This window comes from Leptodactylus fuscus, chromosome 2 (genome assembly GCF_031893055.1).
Source record: "Leptodactylus fuscus isolate aLepFus1 chromosome 2, aLepFus1.hap2, whole genome shotgun sequence".
Lineage (NCBI taxonomy): Eukaryota > Metazoa > Chordata > Amphibia > Anura > Leptodactylidae > Leptodactylus > Leptodactylus fuscus.
In genome coordinates this window covers 20,460,966-20,488,647 of record NC_134266.1, presented here as the reverse complement: position 1 = coordinate 20,488,647, position 27,682 = coordinate 20,460,966, and the positions used below count along the sequence as shown (strand labels likewise).

The window sequence follows — 27,682 nt, the reverse complement described above, 5'->3', positions numbered from 1 at the left end:
GCTGACGTACAAAACCATCCACAACCTGTCCCCTCCATATATCTCCGACTATATCTCTCGCTCCCTGCCCACACGTAACCTCAGATCCTCTCGAGACCTCCTTCTTTGATCTTCTCCTAACACAACTGTCTCCAAGACTTCTCCCGGGCATCCCCCATACTCTGGATCTCACTACATAAGACTGATCCCCAGGAAGGCCTACAACCTCCAATAACACTACTGTCACCCCATCACCATCTGAACAGTCTCCCCTCATCTTCTGTCTCCATCCCCCTTCCCTCATGGGTTGCAAGCCCTTCCGGGCAGGGCCTCACCCCATATAGTCATGATAGACCTTATGGGGGGGATTTTAACTTTTTTTTCCTGTTGATTTTTTTAGCTGATACGTTAGTCTCCGTTACAGGATGAATTCGGCCTCCTATGCTATACTACAGAGCTGATATCAGTCCTTTAGGATCCAGCAGTCATGTGACCGTGGGCCTGGAAGTGGAGCCGCATCATGGCGGCCTCTATAGCTGTATACACAATGCTCTTTGAGTTCTGCATGCACAGTGATTGGCAAGGCAGGGGCGGTAATAAACCATCCCTACCTTCTCTATGGGAAATACACTACTTCGTGTAGCTGCTTAACATAACACTAAAAAGACGTCATCCTTGCAGGGTTAACAGAGGACTACTTGGATGGTTACAGAATCCCATATGAAACATCTATGGCCCCTGACTATCGGTCTCTGATGGATAGCTGGGACATAAAATGGGACACATTTAAGATTGTGGGCAGCACGGTGGCTCAGTGGTTAGCACTGCAGCCTTGCAGCGCTGGAGTCCTGGGTTTGAATCCCGCCAAGGACAACATCTGCAAGGAGTTTGTATGTTCTCCCTGTGTTTGTGTGGGTTTCCTCCGGTTTCCTCCCACACGCCAAAGACATACTAATAGGGACTGTAGATTGTGAGCCCTATATAGGACAGTGACTGTCAATGTCTGTAAAGCGCTGCGGAATATGATAGCGCTATATAAGTAAGTATAATAAATAAATATTAGTATATTTATGTGACCCAATTAAAGCATAAATAGGAATAGACATATCCAGGTTATAACCACCTAGACACTAAATTATTGTATCTTGCTCATAAACTCAGTTGTACGTTTTTTAGCAGAATTATGCGACGGCGAAGTACATTTGAGCAAGGTGTTGTGCTGCCCTCTAGTGGAGAAAACTGCAACTTGTCAATGTATAAAAAAAACAAAACCCACACCAACAGCCTGTTGCATTATTTCTTATAAATGCTCGGTCCTGCTGTGCATGATCCTGACTCAATATGATGTAAAATGCAAAGAAATATACATATAGTGCATAATAAATGAGGACATTGGGATGGGTATCCAGATTTTGTTAATAATTACAATTATTATATGATGGCCTATCCTTAGCGTAGGTCATCAAATCTGATATGTGGGTATAAAACACACAGGACTCCAGCCAAATAGATGCCTTGGACAAGGTATGAAAACATTAGAGATTTAATGGAAACGTAAGCGCGATCATCGTACTGTGAGGCTGATTCAGAGCACAGATGGGTTCATGCAGATAAAGGCAGAATGAGGAAGGTTTCTGCCGGACAAATTCATCGGATTAAGAAAGCTGCTAAAATACCAATACAAAGCAGCCAACAGGTATTGGAAGCTGCTGGTGCCCCAAATCCTCAAGGTGTAGGATCCTCCAGCGACTTGAAGTTGGGCATAAACCTACTATACGGCCACCTCTAAACAAGCAGAAACGGTTGCAGTGGGCCCGGACATACAGAAAGACTCATTTTGACGCAGTCTTGTTATTGATGAGTGCAACCCTGGATGGTCCAGTTGGATGGAGTAATGGATGGTTGGTGGATGGACACCTAATAAGTTTGCGACAGGAGGCAACGGAATCATGTTTTGGGCTTGAATCATATCAGTCGCCATTAGGGTCCCTGAAAGTGTGAAAATTAATCTCTTTAAAGTAGGTAATAATTTGGAGAAGCAGATTGTGATTTTTTTTAAATTTGTGAATTTGTGCGCTGCAGAACATAATAATACAATCCAGCTGCTGCAGAACATCATAATACAAACCTCGGATGCTGCAGGACATCATAATACCCACCTCAGCTGCTGCAGAACATCATAATGCACACCTCAGCTGCTGCAGAACATCATAATGCACACCTCAGCTGCTGCACAACATCCTAATACACACCTCAGATGCTGCAGAACATCATAATACACACCTCAGCTGCTGCAGAACATCATAATACACACCTCAGCTGCTGCAGAACATCATAATACACACCTCAGCTGCTGCAGAACCTCATAATACACAACTCAGATGCTGCAGAACATCATAATACACACCTCAGCTGCTGCAGAACATCATAATACACACCTCAGCTGCTGCAGAACCTCATAATACACACCTCAGCTGCTGCAGAACCTCATAATACACACCTCAGCTGCTGCAGAACCTCATAATACACAACTCGGATGCTGCAGAACACCATAATACACACTTCAGTTGCTGCAGAACATCATAGTACACACCTCAGCTGCTGCAGAACCTCATAATACACACCTCAGCTGCTGCAGAACCTCATAATACACAACTCGGATGCTGCAGGACATCATAATACACAACTCGGATGCTGCAGGACATCATAATACAGACCCCAGCTGCTGCAGAACACCATAATACACACTTCAGTTGCTGCAGAACATCACAGTACACACCTCAGCTGCTGCAGAACATCATAGTACACACCTCAGCTGCTGCAGAACATCATAATACACACCTCAGCTGCTGCAGAACATCATAATACACACCTCAGCTGCTGCAGAACATCATAATACACACCTCAGCTGCTGCAGAACCTCATAATACACACCTCAGCTGCTGCAGAACCTCATAATACACACCTCAGCTGCTGCAGAACCTCATAATACACAACTCGGATGCTGCAGGACATCATAATACACAACTCGGATGCTGCAGGACATCATAATACACACCTCAGCTGCTGCAGAACCTCATAATACACACCTCAGCTGCTGCAGAACCTCATAATACACAACTCGGATGCTGCAGAACACCATAATACACACTTCAGTTGCTGCAGAACATCATAGTACACACCTCAGCTGCTGCAGAACCTCATAATACACACCTCAGCTGCTGCAGAACCTCATAATACACAACTCGGATGCTGCAGGACATCATAATACACAACTCGGATGCTGCAGGACATCATAATACAGACCCCAGCTGCTGCAGAACACCATAATACACACTTCAGTTGCTGCAGAACATCACAGTACACACCTCAGCTGCTGCAGAACATCATAGTACACACCTCAGCTGCTGCAGAACATCATAATACACACCTCAGCTGCTGCAGAACATCATAATACACACCTCAGCTGCTGCAGAACATCATAATACACACCTCAGCTGCTGCAGAACCTCATAATACACACCTCAGCTGCTGCAGAACCTCATAATACACACCTCAGCTGCTGCAGAACCTCATAATACACAACTCGGATGCTGCAGGACATCATAATACACAACTCGGATGCTGCAGGACATCATAATACACACCTCAGCTGCTGCAGAACACCATAATACACACTTCAGCTGCTGCAGAACACCATAATACACACCTCAGCTGCTGCACAACATCCTAATACACACCTCAGCTGCTGCAGAACATCATAATACACAACTCGGATGCTGCAGGACATCATAATACACAACTCGGATGCTGCAGGACATCATAATACAGACCCCAGCTGCTGCAGAACACCATAATACACACTTCAGTTGCTGCAGAACATCACAGTACACACCTCAGCTGCTGCAGAACATCATAGTACACACCTCAGCTGCTGCAGAACATCATAATACACACCTCAGCTGCTGCAGAACATCATAATACACACCTCAGCTGCTGCAGAACATCATAATACACACCTCAGCTGCTGCAGAACCTCATAATACACACCTCAGCTACTGCAGAACATCATAATACACACCTCAGCTGCTGCAGAACCTCATAATACACACCTCAGCTGCTGCAGAACCTCATAATACACACCTCAGCTGCTGCAGAACCTCATAATACACAACTCGGATGCTGCAGGACATCATAATACACACCTCAGCTGCTGCAGAACACCATAATACACACTTCAGCTGCTGCAGAACACCATAATACACACCTCAGCTGCTGCACAACATCCTAATACACACCTCAGCTGCTGCAGAACATCATAATACACACCTCAGCTGCTGCAGAACATCATAATACACACCTCAGCTGCTGCAGATCCTCATAATACACAACTCAGATGCTGCAGAACATCATAATACACACCTCAGCTGCTGCAGAACATCATTATAATACACACCTCGGCTGCTGAACAATATTATAATACACACCTCAGCTGCTGCAGAACATCATAATACACACCTCAGCTGCTGCACAACATCATAATACACACCTCAGCTGCTGCAGAACATCAGGTACTACCTAATACTTTACATACTGCATATGCTGCAAACCTTGTTTTTGTAATGGATGAAGCATTTTTATATCTGTCCACCCACAGTGGAGAAGAATCTCGTCCTCATCCTTCATAAAGATGTTCTGCAGTAGCTGAGGTGTGTAATCTAAGAATGAACATACTCTCCATAATGGGCATTATTCTTTATATAATTGAGAATTGTGGGTCTAGAAATAGCCAGAAATTACAGGCAAATGCTGTCGGTGTCATCAGGATCAGAAACCCAACAAGTCATGGATAACATGATCTTCTAGATGGTCCCGTCCGTGCCTCCCATATGGCCTTTATTCTTCCCGCTCGGTGGTGGCGCTGGTGAAGTGTCCCTACTTGATTTCTTCAATTACCTGGTCTTAATAATCCTCCTGAAGCTTCATTGTATGGAGGTGATTTCAGCTGGAGCCATGAATAGCGCCCACCCCGCCAATACTTTTTGGAGCATGCTCATCCTGAATGGGTTCACTGAGCTGGGAGCGGGTTTCCTCTTTAATCCTGAGTTTGGTAGCACAAGCTGAGGACAATAGATAACTCTTGTAGACTCCTTAAGCTTGATTCCATTTGACACCTCCAGCTCCTTTTTGTCTGCCGCTCGAGGATACGGCTTGTCAATGTCCTCCAACCGTGAATTCATCGCACAAGTGTCATTGAGTTGAATCTGCCAGAATGCTGGGACAGCGTCAAGTCTCAGGCTTGGTGACCACCAATGACAAGTCTCTCAGGGCTCCTTTTGTGACACCTTCCCCTGAAGAAGAAGCTCACTTCATTCTAGGGTCCTTGTCCTGCCATGACCATGAAAGCCATTGCAAGGTTATGCTAATGTGTCCTTTTCACTTACTGAAAGGGTTTGCATGATAAGTCCGGTGGATTAGGCCATTTGCATATTAAAAAGGGGACCAGAATGTAAAGTTGGGTAGTGTCCGACGATATGGCGCTTGTGGGACGTAAAGGAGTATTACGACTTCAGCGACAAAAAGAAATCAAATTTTCTAATATGCTTTCACAAGATGGCTCAGGGGAGGTGGGTATAGGTAACAAACAGTCATACTCACCTCTTCTGGGCTCCATATTGGCGTCCGGTGCGGGCCCCCTCTTCTTTTCCTGCCTGCTGGATGATGTCATTGACCGATGAGGCCGAATCTCAAGCACTGACTGTAAGGAGAGTCTACAAATCCTTATCAGATGTAGGACATGAGGATTGTCGGAAACAAAGTAGAATGAGTTTTATTTGGTAACAAATACAGGCGACATATATCACGCGCAAGGCATCCCCCGTGTCGTCTTTAGATATCAGTCTGTATAGCTTTATATATAAATTGGTCATACGGTTTTGTGGTTGCGACATCTACAGAAATACATAAGAAATATGCTGACATCCTAAAAATACCAAAGAGAAACTCCTGACAATCCAGACAGAAACTGATCGGGGGATTTCTTCTCAGTCATACGGCTGGCACGTTCTGTCTGGCTCAAAATGTTGATCTAAATCTCAATGATTAAATATATACAATATACTGTATATCACATGATGGAAAACATTCCTAACACCGACACATACCTCTCAACCGTCATGATTTCCGCGGGACATTCACGATTTCAGTGACGTGTCCCGCGGTCCCAGTTGGAGGGAGGTATGTCCCGATTTCAACTCAGATCTGCGTCTGGAGGACGCAAATCTGAGTTGAATACATACGCGACTAAAGCAAGGAGCTGTCACAGTTCAGCTCCTTGCTTTGCCGCTGCACTCTGGCTAGTGGCTGTGTAGACGCAATGTGATGATGTCACATCGCGCCTACAACTGTGTTAGCGAGACTGCGGAGAGGGCGGCGGGGGAGCGAGGAAAAGGTGAGTTTAAGTGGTTTCTGTGTGTAGACATTGAGGTGGAACATGAAACTGGGGGCAGATGAAGGAGAGGATGGCATGACACTGGGGGCAGAGTGGGGGGGACATGAATCTGGGGGCAGAGATGGAGGGACATGAATCTGGGGGTAGAGATGGGGGACATGAAACTGTGGGCAGAGATGGAGAAGGGACATGAAACTGGGGGCAGATGAAGGGTGTATATGAAACTGGGGGAGAGATAGAGGTGGGACATATAATTTACGGGTGACTGTAGGAGGATTATACTGTGTGCGGGCACATGAAAAATGAATGAGAATGGGCAGAGCCAACATAAAAGTGGGTGGAACTAAATTTGACATTTTGTCCTTCTTTCAGTTCTTCAAAAGTTGGGAGGTATGCCGACATCATTACATTTGTGTCTAAGTGTTGTGATGTCAGTGTGCCCCATGTGACAGCTGACGCCCAACCATATGCCCCAGTGGTCCCCCAGGGCTGATGACATCATTCAAGAGACCGAAAGAGATACAGAAACCCACACTGGACGCTGCAACGGAGCCCAGAAGAGGTGAGTATAACTGTTTACTATGTTTACCCCCCCCCCCCCCTCCTTTCCCAGGGCTATACTTATTATACTAATTACTGATGAATGACTATTATTATGTCCCAATCATTTTGCTCATCCAACCTGAAATTTTTGGAAAATTTGGAAAAGTAATAATAACAATATATTTGATCATCCCCAGTGGGCCAGGCCCATACTTTCTGAACAGCCTGGGCCCCTGGTACTCTTAATTTGCCTCTGGATGTGCCACAGTGATTAAGACGGACAGACTTCTAGGAAGGAACAGGAGTAGATTTGGGTATTCTTTTGCTAGGTTCACACTAGTGTCAGCCTTCCGTTGTTCTGATCTGTCAGGGGAGAGGCGACATACAGAGCGGTCTAAAAGGGCGGTCACATATGGAGTCCAATGGACCCAATGTGATTCGTTGGGTATCCGTTCTTTAACATGGACAAAAAGTTGGATTTGCAAGACTTTTTCATCCGGTAATTTTATATGCAAACATCGATGTAGACTCTGATACAGATGTGAACATAGCCTTAAACATACCGGTCCGTGATGACCCCTCCTCACCCCGCTTTCCCCCATACCCCTTTGCTGCTTGTGACTTTTTTTCTTTATAGAAGGCCATGTGAGCAGCAAAGAAAGGCCCCCAAAAATCATACTTGTAAACAAAAAACTGGAATGCACCAAAAGTAACTTTTTTGCACAAGTTTCAGATCACGAATATGACACCGCGGTCCACATCTGCATTCGGTATTCCGTTTGGGAAGCCCCTGAACGGAATACCGAACGCATTGACAAGCGGTGAGCAATGAAAGCACACGGACCCCATAGACTATAATGGGGTCTGTGTGTGGTCCACACGGAACATGCAGAGAGAAAAGTAGTTCATGACCTACTATCCTTTCCGCATGATTCATATGGACACCACGTGGCCAGCACACGGACCCCATTATAGTCTATGGGGTTTGTGTGCTTTCATTGCTCACTGCTTGTCAATGGGTTCGGTATTCCATTGCGGACTCCCCAAACAGAATACCGAATGCCGATGTGAACCAGGCCTAATTCCAGCCTAAATCCAGCTTAGTGGGCTACATGCTTAAATTCTTGATGACAGACAGAAAAACAAGACAAGTCATTTTATGCGATGAACCCATTTGTACAAAAATCTTACATTTTTCATCTTATTTTGCAAAACAAGAATAAAATGTTTATATTTCACACCAAAAAAAAAACAAAAAAACAACTCCCCCCCCTTTAGAAATTACTAATAACAAACAGAGGAAAAAATGTGGTAAAGAAAGAGTTAATCTTACGCCTATTCCAAATTCTTTTTTTTCCCTTTAGCTTAATGGTGACCTCTAGTGGCAGATGTAAGAAGTGTTCTCGCTGTGCAATGGAGGAACAGAAAAACCTAATGGTCACAGCTATCAGATGTTATGGTGAGTGGGGGTCCTGGGGTAGGGTCACCACCATTTAATGATCAAGGGGGGGGGGGGATTTATCGAACCTCTTGTACTTATTTTATGTTTTTTTTAAAAAATTTTTTCTAATTTTAATATATGCAAAGATTTAGCACGTGTTTGCGCCTATTTTGAAGGCCTTGAGGATGTCAAGGAGGGGCGAGCGTGACAGCCAAGTCTTCATAAGGCCGAGGCTCTATGTGGTGTGATCGGAATGGTTTGGCCGCGGCAGAAATGGCGCAGAAAAAAAAACGCAGTGTTTTACAGTCCTTGCAAAGTGCTCTAGGGAATCCCATCCACACAATGTAGAAAAGTACAGGCCTCAGACACCCTGTGATTTGTGAAACCGTTGCGGTTTTGGAAGTGGCAGCCTGTCCGTTATACCTATGGAACCGTCGGCGGTATTCCTATAGATATAATGGAGGCAGAAAGTCTGCCCAACCCTGATATACAATCTCTGAAGATTTTAACCTCAACATGACACGACTTCCATTTTCACGCCCTGCAGCACCATGCAGTTTGTTTATACGAAGATTTGACAGGACCCCTTTAATTGTATGACAACCCCTTTAAGGCTGACATGTCTTCGCTTGCTTGAGAAATAGTTTCATTTAGTTCCTGAAATCTGCTCTTTACATTTCTCCGCTTTACTACTGAAGCCCCTCCTGTATTCTGCCGGCCCTGAATCCAGCTCATCCACGACTACGCCGTTGTCTCTCGCCCTTGACTATCCAGCTCGTCTTCAGGTCGGTTACTAACCATGACTATTCTGTAAGTTGTACGGAGTTGGAAAACCTTGAATGCTTCTGTCAAAAACAGTGCCACTTCTGTCCACAGGTTGTGCCTGGTATTGCAGTTTAGTGCTATTAAAGGGAAAGGAGCTCAGCTGCAGTACTGCAAACCACCTGTGGGTAGGTGTGGCACTGTTTCTGGAGGAAAGTAGCCATGTTTCCCTAATTATAAGAAAGGTAAAGATCTTCTACAGGCTGTGCAGACCAGGAATTCTGACCCGTCAGTGATAAGCAATCCAGTTGGAGGGTATTTAAGTTGTTACAGTTTGTGCCCAGTTACCCCAGGGGTGATCAGGCCTGTATAATAGGCAGGTTTCAAAAATCCTTAAGAATTTGGCATGATCAGCCATAAAGGGGCAGGTTTTGGATAAAATTGATCTCAAAGTGGGTGGTTTGTGGGGATCCCTGGGTATGAAGGGGCATTCCCAGCTGGGTTGTGAGTGGGGTCAGAAAGGGCTTTAGGGGTTTTGTTGGTAAATATGATAATAGGTGAAATATAGGGATTCTTCGTACTTAGATATGGCTGACCTACCCTTAGTATAGGGTAATTGAGGGCGGGTCTGACACGACCCCCATGATCAGTAAGTCAAAGAGGTCACAGCCTTCAGGTCAGCACTGCGGCCTCTCAACTTAAAACCAAGAACAGCGCCATAAACTGCATAGTGCTATGCTCCCTGTACCAATCAGACTCACACCTCACTGCTCCCACATAGCACCAGGGATGCGCCAACACATGGTGCAAATTTCCGACAGAATTCTGGCAGAAACACAATAAGCAGTGGCGTAATTACTGGGGTAGCAGGGGTAGTGGCTGCCACAGGGCCCAGGACATTAGGGGCCCGGCGACAGCCGCTACCGCTGCGTTTTTTTTTCTTTTTTTAATAGGCCGTTACCGGTAGGAGTTACTCCAGCCGGTAACGGGCCCTATTTACTAACCGATCCGGGCAGGCCCCACAAGCACCATCATTATACTCGGGGATCTTTTCAGACCCCCGAGTAGAATGATCGGAGGCCCCGGAAAGGTAAAGGAATATAAAAAACATGTTACTTACCTTTCCACGATCCGGGCAGGCTTCAGGCTTACATGTGGCAGACCTACGAGGACAAGATTGTCCCGTCGCCTCCAGGATGACTGGGAGGTCTGGTATACTGCAGATGGAAAGACTCCTTTTACAGGAGACGTAAGAATGAACTATGCTGTCAGCTGCCAGAGGGGGAAGTAGACTGACTGGGGGAATTCATTAAGACTGACGTTCTGTTCCTGAAGTCCTGAAGTCTGGTGCTAACTGTGCCTGAATTATCAAGACATTCTGGTCTCTTAGTAATTCAGGGACACCATAAGTGCACCTCCATATGCCAGAATGGAAATCTACACTAGATAGGATTTCCTATATACTGGCATGAGTAACAGTAAATTTGTCTGCCTTGGATTCCACACCACTTGTCCAACATTTGTAAAAAGTGGTAAGAGGAGCGCAGAAAAGTGACATGACAAATCTTTAGTGCAAAATAGACCTCTGCGGTCATGATGTGCCATAACAATTCCCAGGTTTCTGGAATAGAGGGAGTAGATGATTCCCACCGTTCAGGCCAGAGCCCGTTCCCAGTGGTAAACAGGGGAGCAAAACATCCCAACCAACACCCCACAGATATTCCTCCTCCTGGGGGTTCATGTGGGTCAGGATCCATAGGGGACTGGGGCTTCTATAAAGGAAACAAAACCCCCTATAATAGAATCCTTTGTCCGGAGCAGTTGCAGGATGTGGTCGCTGTGGTCACGTGTCTGCCATGAGTAATTGTGATTTTACAGACTGTGGTTACAGAGGATTCACTTTCACTTTCAGACTGGTGGCGGCCCGACTGTCAGGACCAGCGATGATTCAGAGAGAGAAGGGTCTGCAGCATTGCTTCAAGGGCTATGGACGCCATAGGTAAGTTTTGTATTATTTTATTGGATATTGTATATCAGCTCGGTCTCCAGCCGTCCCTCTCCGGACGGCTGTCTACGAGATAATGAAGAGACCTCTCCACATATTATATATACACCGCCATGGAGTATACATCTAGAGATAGGAAGAAAAAGGAAAGAGAGATCTCATAAAAGTGGAATGGAATGAAAAATAAAAAATAACTTTCATTAATACTACTAAATGAATATTAGATATGAAAATAATCCTAATATAATAATAAGGGCCGCAAAATAGGACAGGAATAGGACCTGTCCTATATGATGCGCCCCAGACTATAGGCCGGCACACGGGACTGTGAAAAGAATGGGTCACAGTGCTATCCGCGAAATACATGGATAGCGCACTTACCATGGCCACGGTCGCCTGCAAGGCGCCTAAAGTTAAGGCCCCACGTAGCGGGCCACAGCAAAATGCATTATGGTATTTCCTGCAGTAAAAAGTAACCATGCATGCTACTATAAATTGTCATTAAATTAAAAGGGGTTGTCCCATCTCAAGGATCCTATCTATACTGGTAGCTTATGTAAATTGAAGACTTTTCCTAAATATATTGCTTTAGAAATTCTGCTTTGTTTGCCTGCTATGTGAACTTATTCCTCCCATTGTTTACACAGCGTTACCTGTGTGATAGGACAAGTGACATCACGCACGTCTGCTCTTGCCGGCAGGACGATCAGTTCAACTAATTGCAGTTTGCTAAGAAAGCCGAGTCTGTTATCTGTCTATGTAAACACACAAATAACACTGAGTCCATTCTGTACAAGCATCTGCATATTATCTGATCTGCATAGGTATTGTTATACCTCATAGTGTGGTTCAGCAAGGGGGGGGGGGAGGAGAAATACAGGGAGTGACATCTGAAAGCAGCAGCCGGCATGGAATACTACATTACCAGTTAGAAGTTAAAAACGGGCGTGTCCCACTGTCAGCAGGAGGTATGGCCCATATGCAACTCACGTGCATCTGGAGGACACTTACGTATTGAATACAGTGTTGAAGCCGGGAGCCGTCCGTTCTCTGATTCACCATTTGGCCCCTGTCTCTGCCCTGGGAGTTCTGTACAAGACCCCTGCAAAACTGGCTGTGAGCTCTTGGACATTGCATAGTTGTTTATATCCTCGGTTTGCCTATGGTACAGGTATTTACATTGTAGGGTGGTAAATACTGTATGTTAATACTGTATATATAGGCTTTCCCATAATACGGGTATTCACAGTGCAGGGAGACAGATCCTGAATCTCTGTATGTACCATGTATTTAGTAGGAGGGGGTGACAGCTTTCTTGCCTTGCAGGTCTCCTGAATATCGTATTTAGTGGTGAGATTCACACGTTCTCAGTTACAGAGCTGGCATCCTGTAGGGAAACTACGAAACCTCTGCCCACCCACCGAGACAACACAACCTGCATGTAGAGCCGTGCCACAGTTACTGAACACAGGGCTTTGCGGTAAGTACATTTACATTGTAGTGCTTTGCAAAACAGTATCTACATTTTTTGGAGGGGATGATATAGATATCCTATCCTACTAATAAATGTGATGGATGTTTGTGAGTTTGGATGTTTGTTCCTCAATCACGAAAAAACGGATGAACGGATTAGCATGAAATTTGCCACAGACCTAGATATTCACTAGGAAGGAATCATAGGCTACTTTTTAGGTCCCACACTCACCCGGAATCCCAACCGCGACCAGCAAAAGTGCTCTCCGGCTCTGCTGCAGGACCTGACATGACGTCATCACAGGTCTTTCAGCGGGGCTCCGATTGCTTGGCTGCAGTCTGGGGCCGGGCCGCAGGGGAAGCCTTTTTGTGTTTGTTCCTCATTTATGCCGGAACAGCCAAACGGATTACACTCAAATTCCACACATACCTACAATGGCACCAGGCATGAAACATAGGCGCATGCTTACCCCCATAGGCTTCCGGGTTTGGCCACCGCGAGTTCCAGAATCACGGTCCTTGTGAAGGACCTGATGATGAAGGACCTGAGATGACATCACCGCTGATCGCCGATTGGAGCTAGCGGTAGGGGGGTGTAGCTATACAGGCTCCAACCGGCCGCAGAGCCTATCGGCCTACAGAGGGGGCAGAGCTATTGAAGCTCCAGCCGGCCGCCGAGTGGTAGGAAGAACATGGCGGCGCCCGTAGTGCACAGCATGCAGCCATCGGGACGGGGTCACGGAACGGGGGCCAGGGTCGTGGAGTGAGGGGACCTGTTTGCAGGGGGGAAAGAGGCCCAGGGTCGTGGAGCGGGGGAGGTTATGGAAAGGGAACCAGGGTTGCGGAGTGTTGGAAAGGGGGCCGGGGTCATTGGACAGGGGGCCGGGGTTATGGGAGGTGGTGGAAAGGGGGGCGCGGGGGAGGGAGCCAGGTGGTGGCAGGGGACGCCGTGCAATTAGGGAGGGCCCGCGCTGCAGGTGCAGCGCTCAACATGGGAACACTGCCGCGGACGAAGTCGTGGGTAGTGCTAGTATAGTATATAGATATCTATATGGTATTTGTGATGACCTTTGCTCTTTGGAGGAGGAGTTCTAGAATTGATGATACGGCCTACACAGATCTAGTCCCGATCTCATCATCATCCAGTCTGTCTGGGATGACATGAAGAGCCAGACGGATTGGAGCAAGCCTACATCCACAGAAGATCTGTGCTGAGTTCTCCAAGATGGCGGAAACAACCTCCCTGCCCAGTTCTGCCAAAAACTGTCTGCAAGTGCCGAGAAGAACTGATGGAAGGCAAAGGGCAAAGGTCACACCGAATATTGATGGAATTTAGTTTTCTGTTTTTCTCATTCACTTCATGAAGTCAGAAAATCAGAGAGGGAAATAAAAATCACAGATCAAGATGTAGACTGCCTTGATGTAAATATGTTGCTCCTCCATCGGTATCTTGGTCTGGTCCTAGGTTGGTTGATGTAGTGAACTTATTGAAGAGCACTGATCTCTCGATATGACTCTCTTTGATACGGCAACGTAGTTTAGAAATTTGGCAATATTCAGGTCATTGGAACCGTGCCGCAGGATCTCCGATGGTGCCGCTCTTTGGCATCTACACTCACCGGCCACTTTATTAGGTACACCATGCTAGTAACGGGTTGGACCCCCTTTTGCCTTCAGAACTGCCTCAATTCTTCGTGGCATAGATTCAACAAGGTGCTGGAAGCATTCCTCAGAGATTTTGGTCCATATTGACATGATGGCATCACACAGTTGCCGCAGATTTGTCGGCTGCACATCCATGATGCGAATCTCCCGTTCCACCACATCCCAAAGATGCTCCTCTATTGGATTGAGATCTGGTGACTGTGGAGGCCATTGGAGTACAGTGAACTCATTGTCATGTTCAAGAAACCAGTCTGAGATGATTCCAGCTGTATGACATGGCATTGCATTTTCCTGCTGAAAGTAGCCATCAGATGTTGGGTACATTGTGGTCATAAAGGGATGGACATGGTCAGCAACAATACTCAGGTAGGCTTTGGCGTTGCAACGATGCTCAATTGGTACCAAGGGGCCCAAAGAGTGCCAAGAAAATATTCCCCACACCATGACACCACCACCACCAGCCTGAACCGTTACCGATACAAGGCAGGATGGATCCATGCTTTCATGTTGTTGACGCCAAATTCTGACCCTACCATCCGAATGTCGCAGCAGAAATCGAGACTCATCAGACCAGGCAACGTTTTTCCAATCTTCAATTGTCCAATTTCGATGAGCTTGTGCAAATTGTAGCCTCAGTTTCCTGTTCTTAGCTGAAAGGAGTGGCACCCGGTGTGGTCTTCTGCTGCTGTAGCCCATCTGCATCAAAGTTCGACGTACTGTGCGTTCAGAGATGCTCTTCTGGCTACCTTGGTTGTAACGGGTGGCTATTTGAGTCACTGTTGCCTTTCTATCAGCTCGAACCAGTCTGGCCATTCTCCTCTGACCTCTGGCATCAACAACGCATTTCCGCCCACAGAACTGCCGCTCACTGGATGTTTTTTCTTTTTCGGACCATTCTCTGTAAACCCTAGAGATGGTTGTGCGTGAAAATCCCAGTAGATCAGCAGTTTCTGAAATACTCAGACCAGCCCTTCTGGCACCAACAACCATGCCACGTTCAAAGGCACTCAAATCACCTTTCTTCCCCATACTGATGCTCGGTTTGAACTGCAGGAGATTGTCTTGACCATGTCTACATGCCTAAATGCACTGAGTTGCCGCCATGTGATTGGCTGATTAGAAATTAAGTGTTAACGAGCAGTTGGACAGGTGTACCTAATAAAGTGGCCGGTGAGTGTAGGTCGTGACTGATGTTGCCCCTTGTATAGATGCTTTGCTATAACATAATATATAATACAATTCATTCTAAATTTTTGGTTGTTTTCTCCTAGATCTGGTGATCCAGGGATGAGCGGACTACAAGTATCTCTGCACCTATTCTTCCAGCCTCTGTTGGGTATGTGGGCGCTATGTCAATATGGGATGTCCACGCAGTGGGCTACCTCCTAACCTGCTCTATTGTACAATGCCAGCATTGTGGATGTGATTTTAGCAAAATCCGAGGTTGAAAGCAGATGAAAACTTGCACCAATTCTTGCAGGAATGCTGCTACAAAAATTACCCCATTGCAGGTGCTTTTGGTGGCTTTCACAAAAACCAGGCGTCTCCTCAGATCCTTCTTATGTATTTTCTCCTTTCACCTATAATGGGATTCTTTCTCTTTCCCCGTGCAGTGTCAATGCTCCTACAACCTCCAAATAACCTCAGCCTCTACTCACAAAACTTTCAGCATGTCCTAACCTGGGAGGAACCAAATGCTGACCCTCTTATCTACTATGATGTGCTATACTCCAAAGACAGGTAAGTCCCAAGAAAACCGTCTGTCAACTGATTGGTTACACCATAAATTAATAATACGGGGCGGTCATTTGGGGTTCAGGTGGAGCAGAACAACGGACAGATGTGGACATAGCATAAGCAGTGTGGAAACCTGTGGCAGAAACCAAATATGGATTCCATAGCCAAAAAGTACACCCCACCCACCAGACATATGGCCTATACAGGCCATACAGTGATAGTTGTACAAGTAGCCGAAATTCAGACCCAAAAAGTTGTTCACCCCTAAAGCAATGATTTACTACCTAGCTCTTATTAACCCTTGACTTCCCCTCTCTGTTTTTTACAGTAGCCATTATGTTCCAGCTAAAAATTGCTCTCATATCACGATACGACATTGTGACCTGACAAAATATTTCACAGACATTATGGATGGCTATCGAATGGGAGTCCAAAGTTTCACTCGTCACGAAAGATCGAACGTAACATACTGGCCACATTACTTAAATCCTCAAATGGACAGTAAGTGCAAATGGATTTATATCATAGAGCTCAGCTTCTCTCCTCTATCATATAACCCTATATATCACATAGCTCAGCTTCTCTCCTCTATCATATAACCCTATATATCACAGAGCTCAGCTTCTCTCCTCTATCATATAACCCTATATATCCCAGAGCTCAGCTTCTCTCCTCTATTATATAACCCTATATATCACAGAGCTCAGCTTCTCTCCTCTATCATATAACCCTATATATCACAGGGCTCAGCTTCTCTCCTCTATCATATAACCCTATATATCACAGAGCTCAGCTTCTCTCCTCTATCATATAACCCTATATATCACAGAGCTCAGCTTCTCTCCTTTATCATATAACCCTATATATCACATAGCTCAGCTTCTCTCCTCTATCATATAACCCTATATATCACAGAGCTCAGCTTCTCTCCTCTATCATATAACCCTATATATCCCAGAGCTCAGCTTCTCTCCTCTATCATATAACCCTATATATCACATAGCTCAGCTTCTCTCCTCTATCATATAACCCTATATATCACAGAGCTCAGCTTCTCTCCCTCTATCATATAACCCTATATATCACAGAGCTCAGCTTCTCTCCTCTATCATATAACCCTATATATTACAGAGATCAGCTTCTCTCCTCTATCATATAACCCTATATATCCCAGAGCTCAGCTTCTCTCCTCTATCATATAACCCTATATATCACATAGCTCAGCTTCTCTCCTCTATCATATAACCCTATATATCACAGAGCTCAGCTTCTCTCCTCTATCATATAACCCTATATATCACAGAGCTCAGCTTCTCTCCTCTATCATATAACCCTATATATCACATAGCTCAGCTTCTCTCCTCTATCATATAACCCTATATATCACAGAGCTCAGCTTCTCTCCTCTATCATATAACCCTATATATCACAGGGCTCAGCTTCTCTCCTCTATCATATAACCCTATATATCACAGAGCTCAGCTTCTCTCCTTTATCATATAACCCTATATATCACAGAGCTCAGCTTCTCTCCTCTATCATATAACCCTATATATCACAGAGCTCAGCTTCTCTCCTCTATCATACCGAACTATCAGCTGTGAGCAGGAGATCTCACCACCTACCAAAGGAACTGCCACATGTTATCATGATAGCTGCATATGTCCCCCACCTCTGCAAAAATTTCTGCTTGTTATATCCACATGCTGTGACCCCCCTCCTCGTGTCCTACAACCAAGTCGGCTGTATTATTATTATAATTATTATTATTAACATCAATCTGCACAGAGAACTAAATGATCCTGCAGTGTGTCTGTGTTTCTTTCTTTTTAGTTGCTATGATTCCTAGGATTTCTCTATCTGCCATGAGCTTCTATGTGTTTCTCTCTTGTTATATACTACTGTACCATCTATGAAACTGTATCACTGAAATTTCCCCATTGTGGGACTATTAAAGGAATATCTTATCTTATCTCTTATCTTATATAACCCTATATGTCACAGAGCTCAGCTTCTCCCCTCTTTCATATAACCCTACATATCACAGAGTTCAGCTTCTCTCCCTCTATCATATAACCCTATATATCACAGAGCTCAGCTTCTCTCCTCTATCATATAACCCTATATATCACAGAGCTCAGCTTCTCTCCCTCTATCATATAACCCTATATATCACATAGCTCAGCTTCTCTCCTATCATATAATCCTATATATCACAGAGCTCAGCTTCTCCTCTCTATCATATAACCTTATATATCACACAGCGCAGCTTCTCTCCTATCATATAACCTATATATCACAGAGCTCAGCTTCTCTCCTCTATCCTATAACCCTATATATCACAGAGCTCAGCTTCTCTCCTCTATCCTATAACCCTATATATCACAGAGCTCAGCTTCTCTCCTCTATCATATACCCCTATATATCACAGAGCTCAGCTTCTCTCCTCTATCATATAACCCTATATATTACAGAGATCAGCTTCTCTCCTCTATCATATAACCCTATATATCACAGAGCTCAGCTTCTCTCCTCTATCCTATAACCCTATATATCACAGAGCTCAGCTTCTCTCCTCTATCCTATAACCCTATATATCACAGAGCTCAGCTTCTCTCCTCTATCATATACCCCTATATATCACAGAGCTCAGCTTCTCTCCTCTATCATATAACCCTATATATCACAGGGCTCAGCTTCTCTCCTCTATCATATAACCCTATATATCACAGTGCTCAGCTTCTCTCCTCTATCATATAACCCTATATATCACAGTGCTCAGCTTCTCTCCTCTATCATATAACCTATATATTACAGAGCTCAGCTTCTCTCCTCTATCCTATAACCCTATATATCACAGAGCTCAGCTTCTCTCCTCTATCCTATAACCCTATATATCACAGAGCTCAGCTTCTCTCCTCTATCCTATAACCCTATATATCACAGAGCTCAGCTTCTCTCCTCTATCCTATAACCCTATATATCACAGAGCTCAGCTTCTCTCCTCTATCCTATAACCCTATATATCACAGAGCTCAGCTTCTCTCCTCTATCATATACCCCTATATATCACAGAGCTCAGCTTCTCTCCTCTATCATATAACCCTATATATTACAGAGATCAGCTTCTCTCCTCTATCATATAACCCTATATATCACAGAGCTCAGCTTCTCTCCTCTATCCTATAACCCTATATATCACAGAGCTCAGCTTCTCTCCTCTATTCTATAACCCTATATATCACAGAGCTCAGCTTCTCTCCTCTATCATATACCCCTATATATCACAGAGCTCAGCTTCTCTCCTCTATCGTATAACCCTATATATCACAGAGCTCAGCTTCTCTCCTCTATCATATAACCCTATATATCACAGTGCTCAGCTTCTCTCCTCTATCATATAACCCTATATATCACAGTGCTCAGCTTCTCTCCTCTATCATATAACCTATATATTACAGAGCTCAGCTTCTCTCCTCTATCCTATAACCCTATATATCACAGAGCTCAGCTTCTCTCCTCTATCATATAACCCTATATATCACAGAGCTCAGCTTCTCTCCTCTATCCTATAACCCTATATATCACAGAGCTCAGCTTCTCTCCTCTATCCTATAACCCTATATATCACAGAGCTCAGCTTCTCTATAAATCTTTCCTGTATTGTACTTTTTTATCTCAGCGGTGGTTGGTCCTCCCATAGTGGATATTGCAGCCTGTGACAACTGTATCAAACTTTCTATTCGCCCTCCAATCTCTTACCTATGGAATGAGAAGAAACAGCGTAACGTTACGATGCTGAGCAGAGATGTCTTCCCTGTAGTAAACTATATGATTCAGCTGGTGCCGTCACTGGAGGTACGTAGAGTCTTTATGTAACATACGTCCAATATAAGAGATATATCAGAGTTTCTGCCTGTGACTGCATTTGATGCTGTGTGCAATACCAGGTTAGAATGACAATTCTCACTGCCTGCAGCTACCACTAGGGGAGCTATCTGCATACAGATGTATATAATGCCCATTATTCTCAATAGAAGTGTTCCCAAGCGGTGGCTGCAGACAGCTAATCCTTAATGATATAAGTTTATGGCTTGTGGCATTAAGATCTATGACACATTTTCTTAGATCAGAAAAACCCGACCTGGTGAGCGGGAATCTGGGACCTGCGGTTGCGGGCAGCGCATCTCCCATCACATCATAAGCTTGTCCCCCCCACCTCTATGTTTTATATAAGGTTGACCTAAATGTATATACTAATAATGCCGTATTCACACAGGCTCCTATAACACTAAGAGCAATTTCGGAACAACATTTCACGACACAGATATCGCCTTTGCTTCCCAATACCAACTATTGCGTGTCAGTGACCATAACCGATATCATGAACTATAAACAAGTGCCGTCTTCCATGAAATGTGTCCTCACAAAAGAAACGCAAAAGAGAGGTAGGGATGACAAGATGTCTGACGTTTGTTAATGTATCCTGGAAGTTTACATAAAATAAGTAGCTTATTCATTTTCAGATGCAATTATTTATTTTCCCTGCGGAGGCGCTGCAGGGAAATTGAACACTTGCTGTCTGGTTTCCAGTAGATTACGTTTGTAATGGGGGGTCTTAGCAGTAGACATTTTATATATGGGCAGATATAGAGTCCTCAGGGGCGTAACTACCGGGGTAGCAGCAGTAGCGGCTGCCACAGGGCCCAGGACATTAGGGAGGCGGCGACAGCACTACCGCTGCTTTTTTATTTTTTCTTAATAGGCCGTTACCGGCTGGAGTTACTCCAGACGATAACAGGCCCTATTTACTTACTGATCCTGGCAGGGGCTGGGATCAGTAAGTGACGCCGCGGGCCCCACAAACACTATTATTTTACTCTGGGGTGTTTTCAGACCCCTGAGTATAATGATCGGAGGCCCGGGAGAGGTAAGTGAACATAAAAACCAGTGTTACTTACCTCTCCGGGATCCACACAGGCTTCGGGCCTACTTCTGTGACATCCCTGACGTCACATGACTGGGGCCTGCGCCCCAGGTCATATAACGTCCCAGACATCATTGAAGATGGCCGACACCACCGAGGAGTGCAGTGGAGCCGGGGATAGGTAAGTAAGTGTTTTTAATGTTTGTACCCCCCCCCCCCCCTCGGTCTCCGACTATTATACTCTGGAAAGACCCCAGAGTATGATAATTGTTCATGGGTGTCCACAGTGGGGCATAAAACTGTGTGCAGGGGCCACTATGGGGATAATACTGTGTGCAGGGGCCACTATGAGGCATAATACTGTGTGCAGGGGCCACTATGAGGCATAATACTGTGTGCAGGGGACACTATGGGGGATAATACTGTGTGCAGGGGCCACTATGGGGGATAATACTGTGTGCAGGGGCCACTATGAGGCATAATACTGTGTGCAGGGGCCACTATGAGGCATAATACTGTGTACATGGGTCACTAGGGGGATAATACTGTGTGCAGGGGCCACTATGGGGCATAATAGTATGTGCAGGGGCCACTATGGGGCATAATACTGTGTGCAGGGGCCACTAGGGGGATAATACTGTGTGCAGGTATTACTATGGGGCATAATACTGTGTGCAGGGGACACTATGGGGCATAATACTGTGTGCATGGGCCACTAGGGCGATAATACTATGTGTGCAGGGAACACTATGGGGCATAATACTGAGTGCAGGGGCCACTATGGGGATAATACTGTGTGCAGGGGCCACTATGGGGAATAATACTGTGTGCAGGGGCCACTATGGGGGATAATACTGTGTGCAGGAGCCACTATGGGGATAATACTGTGTGCAGGGGCCACTATGGGGGATAATACTGTGTGCAGGGGCCAATATGGGGGATAATACTGTGTGCAGGGGCCAATATGGGGGATAATACTGTGTGCAGGGGCCACTATGGGGAATAATACTGTGTGCAGGGGCCACTATGGGGGATAATACTGTGTGCAGGAGCCACTATGGGGATAATACTGTGTGCAGGGGCCACTATGGGGGATAATACTGTGTGCAGGGGCCAATATGGGGGATAATACTGTGTGCAGGGGCCAATATGGGGGATAATACTGTGTGCAGGAGCCACTATGGTGGATAATACTGTGTGCAGGGGCCACTATGGGGCATAATAGTGTATGTAGGGGCTACAATGGGGCATAATAGTGTGTGCAGGAATGCGGGTGTGTGTGTGGTGGTCCATCAGTCAGGGGGACCCATGTCAAAAGTTCGCCACGGGGCCCCACCATTCCTAGTTACGCCACTGAGGGTCCTGTTTCTCTCTATAGGTGACACAAGCATCCCTTACATGACTGTACTTGCCGTCGTTCTTGCTGTGGGATTCCTGATGATTTTATGCGCACTTGATAAAGCTGGATACATCAGAAAGAAAAAAATGTTCACACCAAATGTTTTGGTGAGTTTTATTTTCTTCTTTCCATCTTTCGCAAAAACACAGAAAAGTGACAAATGTCCAAAAATGATCCCAGAATGAATCCAAAAACTCAGCAAAGCAAAATGTCACAGATTATTTTTGTTTCGGCAGCATTTTATTATTATTTAAGAGAATGTCTCATTTTCACAACCCTCAAAGAAGACCCTTGGTGGAGCAGATGATCAGACCACTCATGATCAGTCTCCATCAACAAGGACATGAAATATAAAGGTTGAGAGTCTTCAGTAGTTTATACCTTTTTCCTTCAACAAGGACACTGCAGGTGACACATTTCTTCTGCAGCGGCCTCTGTTGGAGATTTCTGATATTACATGATGTCCAAGTCCATGTAATACGGGTCATGTGGAGTCATTCAGGATGGAAACAGCTTATTAAAGGGATTTTGTCATTAAATAGCTATTTTTCTCACTAACATGTAGGAATAGCCTTAAGAAAGTCCGCCGTTCGGTAGAAATCCCGTTTTTTGTCGGTATGCAAATGACTTCTCTCGCAGCACTGGGAGCGGTCCCCAATGCTGCAAGAGAAATCTCCAGCGACGCCTCTGTCTTCACCTGGAACGCCCTCTCGCTGCGTCTTCTTCCGGAGGTGGGTTTCAAACTTCTAGGCATACGCAGTTGACTCTTCTATTGCGCCTCGGGCAGAGCTGACTGCACATGCCTGCGGCCATTTTTTTGTGGCCACTTACGCTCATGGCATCTAAAGGTAGAAGAATAAACTTTCTTTCTTAAGGCTATTCCCACGTGTTAGTGAGAAAAAATAGCAATTTAATGATAGAATCCCTTTAAAGGGATCCTATCAATCAGATGGCATTTTTTGTGCCTACCACGTCGGAATAGCCTTAAGAAAGGCTATTCGTCCCCTACATTCAGATGTCCTCTCTGTGCTGCCATTCCGTAGAAATACCGGTTATGCTGGTATGCAAATAAGTTCTCTCGCAGCACTGGGGGATGAGGCAGTGAAACTTGTAGGCCTCGGGCAGAGCCTACTGCACATGCCTGCGGCCACAAGAAAAATGGCCGCGGCCTCTGCCGGAAGAAGACACATTAAGACGACGTTCCTGAAGAAGATGGAGGCGGCGCTGAAGAGTTCTCTGGCAGCATTGGGGACGCCCCCAGTGCTGCGAGAGAACTCATTTGCATACCGGCGAAAACCGGTATTTCTACGGAACGGCGGCACGGAGCAGACATCTAAAGGTAGGAGACGAATATCCTTTCTTAAAGCTATTCCGACGTGATAGGCACAAAAAATGCCATCTGATTGATAGGATCCCTTTAAAGAAGCTCTCTAATCTAATGAGAGATGTTGTAGTGCATATGGACAGGGGTTCTTCTTATGGGACATCTGGCACAGGAAATGTCTGGCTAGCCACAGCTACCCCTGGCAAAATCAACTGTGTTCCAGAAGTGCCAGGAGCGGGACCAAGGAAGATCAGCTGATCTCTGCAGTTATCTATTATGAAACAGTGAGTGAGTACTATTCAAAACTCCAGTTTCGAATAGCACGCACCCGTGGGAATGAATGGACGTAGCCTCCGGCAAAGTCTGCGTGCCGGCCACTTCCATTCATACCTATCGGTGTGTGCTATTCGAAACGGCCGTTTCGAATAGTACTCGCTCATCTCTAGAAACAACCCCTTTATTAGAAATCTCGCCTCATTTCCTTTCTACAGCTCCCATGCAGACCTGTGCGTCTCTAACCTCTACCTCTTGTAAAGTATATTTGGAAAGTTAGCACTACATAGAGGACACATCTGGAGTTGCTCACCCCAGTCATTGGTTTTGATAGACTTATGATATCCATACATATTAGACAAAACCTGTCTGAACACACCAATTTTTGTGGGATCAGTCGACATATAATGTACAGGTATATGGGGCAGATGTCAGGAAAGCAAAGGATTGGGCATGTTGGATTTCAACATGCCTGCTCCTTGGTCCTAAGGAAGCTAAGCTACTGGCAAAGATGTCTACCAGCCCTTTCCATTGGGTGAGTGGAGTCGAGCCTTAGCCGTAGTTTCGCTATTCCTATAAATTTTTCATAACTTTTGCACATGCATATTAGTATTATAATATATTTTTTCTCTTTTTTTTCCTCAGAAATCCCTTCCAAATGCAAACTATTTGCTTAATGTTAATATAGAATCCATACCAGATGGGTCTCTAATCTTTACGGAGATAGTGGGAGATTTAGAAGTTATAGATGGCCCCATGTTGAGGGCAGAAGTCCAGGAAAATGCTTCATATATTCCAAACAATCCAACTATCATCATGATGGAACAACTCTTGAGGAATGAAAACGTCTTGACTGGGGCAGAGCCTTCTACAGAGGATTCACAAGTGTCTATGGCCATTCTGTCACTCCCAGAAGTCAACATTTCTGAAGAAGCGAGTGACCAAGCAATGCTCTCCTCATCGATAGTAAATTTTATTGAGGAACATCAAATAGTTGGCGCTGTGTCCATTACAAACATGGAAGTTCCAATGGACAATGTCTGTAGAAGATATGACACGAAAGAGACTTCAGATCTGCTTGATAATAGAAACATTACAATTGATTTAAATTCTGTATCTATAGCAGATCCTGGAGATCTCTGGACAAGTTCTAGAGAAGAGCCGGAACTATGGCATGTGCCTGAAGGATCTGGGGACACAATGCAACTTAGACATTTCTCTGATGTATTGATGCTGGATGAGTCCCAAGAGTCTGATCTACAGAATGATGTAGAGGACACGCCATGTGAAGATCAGTTTCCTTCTGATTATGTTAAGAGGTGATGCTAGCTTTTAGGGTTTCGTAGCTGCGTCTTGATGGCCCAATTCTGGTTTTATCGCAATTCTAGTCTCAATATGTTCTCAGGAAGATGTGAACTAGGGAACAGTTAGTCTACAAAGCTTGTGGAAAGGTTGAGATAAGAATAATACTACGACATTAATGTGACCACCTGCCAAAATCCAGAATACCCACCTTTGGCAGAGCGGACCGCTGTGAGACGTGCAGGAAGAGAGGGGATGTTGTGATGATGTTCACTGGGATGTTGAGCCATGCCGACTCCAGTGCCGTGGCCAGATACGCTAGGTTATGCGGTTGAGCATCCATGGCACGAACAAACCGAGGTGGTAACACAGATTGGGTTCAAGTCCGGGGAAAATGCTGGCTAAGGGAGTACGGTAAACTCATCCTGGTGCTCCTCGACCCATGCACGTACACTGTGAGCTTTATGACATGTTGCATTGTCCTGCTGGTAGATGCCATCATCCTGAGGAAAAACATTTCGCATGTAGGGGTGAACATGGTCTGCAAGGATAGATGCATACTTGTGCTGATCCATCGTGCCTTCCACAATGATGAGTGCATCCAGATGGCTGATGACACGCACCTTCTGCGATTGGTTAACGTTGACGTCAAAAGTAGGCGGTGGTCACATTAATATGATTGGACTGTGCAACAGATGAGTCGGTCCAGTGACACTCTTAAATGATGGACATCGCGATTGGTGGAGAAGAACATAATGGTGCAACTACAACATCGGAGCTCATAGGCTTAGGGATATCATGCTGGGTTAGCAGTAGGAGATTATATTAAGGTTAGTTTGTTGGCCTAAAGGAGTTAAGAATCATGGAGTCTTGCGGCATTGGCGACAAGAGATGTCAGTATGGAGCAACACAGTACTTGTGGGAGACTTTGGGAGGGGACCTGGCCTATAACAGGTATGTTGGAAAGGCCCCGGAGAGTGAGAGAAACACCACTAGCCCTTGCAGACCTTAGGCAGGTCCTGCTCAGATGTCCAGAAAAGTGGAGCAGAACTGAAAGGAGGTTACAGAGTGAAGAGCCTAAAGGGGAGAACGACCATTACCGCCACTGTTTTATTATTGACATTGTGAAAGACATTCGTGCTTTTGAATTGTCCAGACTTATATTGCCTTACACTTTTGCTTTTATAGTTAGGCAGGAACATACTTGTCATGAGGCAACCTGTGTCTGTCGCCTCAAGTGGCACCTCCTGGCAGAAAGTGGGGGAGGTATTTTTTGAAAATTGGCTACTACCCATTGGATTGTTCCAAGAAGTAGCGGCTGATATTTTACTCACCCATCGCTGCCTCGTATCCTGGTTAGCCCCCAGGGCACGTTGCATGTTATGTCCTGATGCTGAAGAATGTCAGGACGTCTGTTCTCCTTTCATCCGAAAAATAGATTGTGTGCAAAACTTTTCTGTTTTACCAAATGAATTAATTTATTGCTCTATAATATCTGATTTACAATTTAATACAAGTCATTGGTCCTGTCATTTTGAAGATCGGGTCACCATCTTATTTGAAGATGGCTGTTACCAGAATTTTCTTCAGTCTGAACCATACATTGCTTATCTGTATATTAAACCTCTTGAGACAACTGCTGGTTCTCCATTGTATAATGGAGACCTGATGTCAATGTGGGCAGTGATTGCGGACAATAACCCCCGACGCCTCAGTCAAAGCTGGGTGCCATTTTAGGGCGGATCACTGTCTCCAGGAGTGGGTTCTGGGGCTGGCGATCCATTACTAGATCTGGACTTGCAAAAAAAAGTTGCTTTTTGTAGCTCCCTACACAGAAATATTAAAATGTTGTGCGTGTCAGAATATGGCCACTCAAAGAAATTTTACTTAAAAAATTAGTTTTTTGCAAAGTTTTGGATTTTTTATGGGGTTAAAATGGAAAAAAAAAAAAAATATATATATATATATATATATATATATATATATATAAATTTGGTATCCTCAATTGTACCAACCCATAGACTATAGGTGACATGTCACTTCGGCTGTACAATGAACACCATAAAAATAAAGCCAGTAAGAAAGTTGCACAAAAACAGTTTTTCTCCAATTCTACCCCGTTCCGATTTTTTTCCCAGCTTTCCAGTAATATGGTTAGGAATATTAAATGGTACCATGATAAAGTACAATGTGTCCTGCAAAAATTAAGTGTCCTGTGAATGGAAAATTAAAAAAGTTAAAGGGATTCTACCATTAAAATCAAATTTTTTCTCACTAAGGCCGGGTTCACACGATGTCTTTTGGCACGTAATGTGGCACGTAGACGGCGCGGGAGCTTTTGCGGGCCGTATACGCTCCCATTGATTTCAATAGAAGCCGAGACCGTATACGCGGCGCTATT

General features: G+C 45.0%; 1 protein-coding gene across 1 annotated transcript; it reads left to right on the top strand.

Moving 5' to 3' along the window:
* Positions 1-5,513: 5,513 nt before the first annotated feature.
* IFNAR2 (interferon alpha and beta receptor subunit 2) lies at positions 5,514-25,302 on the top strand. Its single transcript, XM_075263042.1, has 11 exons — positions 5,514-5,606; positions 6,883-6,992; positions 8,338-8,432; positions 11,055-11,175; positions 15,591-15,655; positions 15,933-16,059; positions 16,385-16,557; positions 19,739-19,914; positions 20,336-20,504; positions 22,362-22,489; positions 24,625-25,302. Exons 1-11 carry the CDS (start codon positions 5,514-5,516, stop codon positions 25,300-25,302), a joined length of 1,935 nt encoding a protein of 644 aa, XP_075119143.1.
* The last annotated feature ends 2,380 nt before the right edge of the window (positions 25,303-27,682 follow it).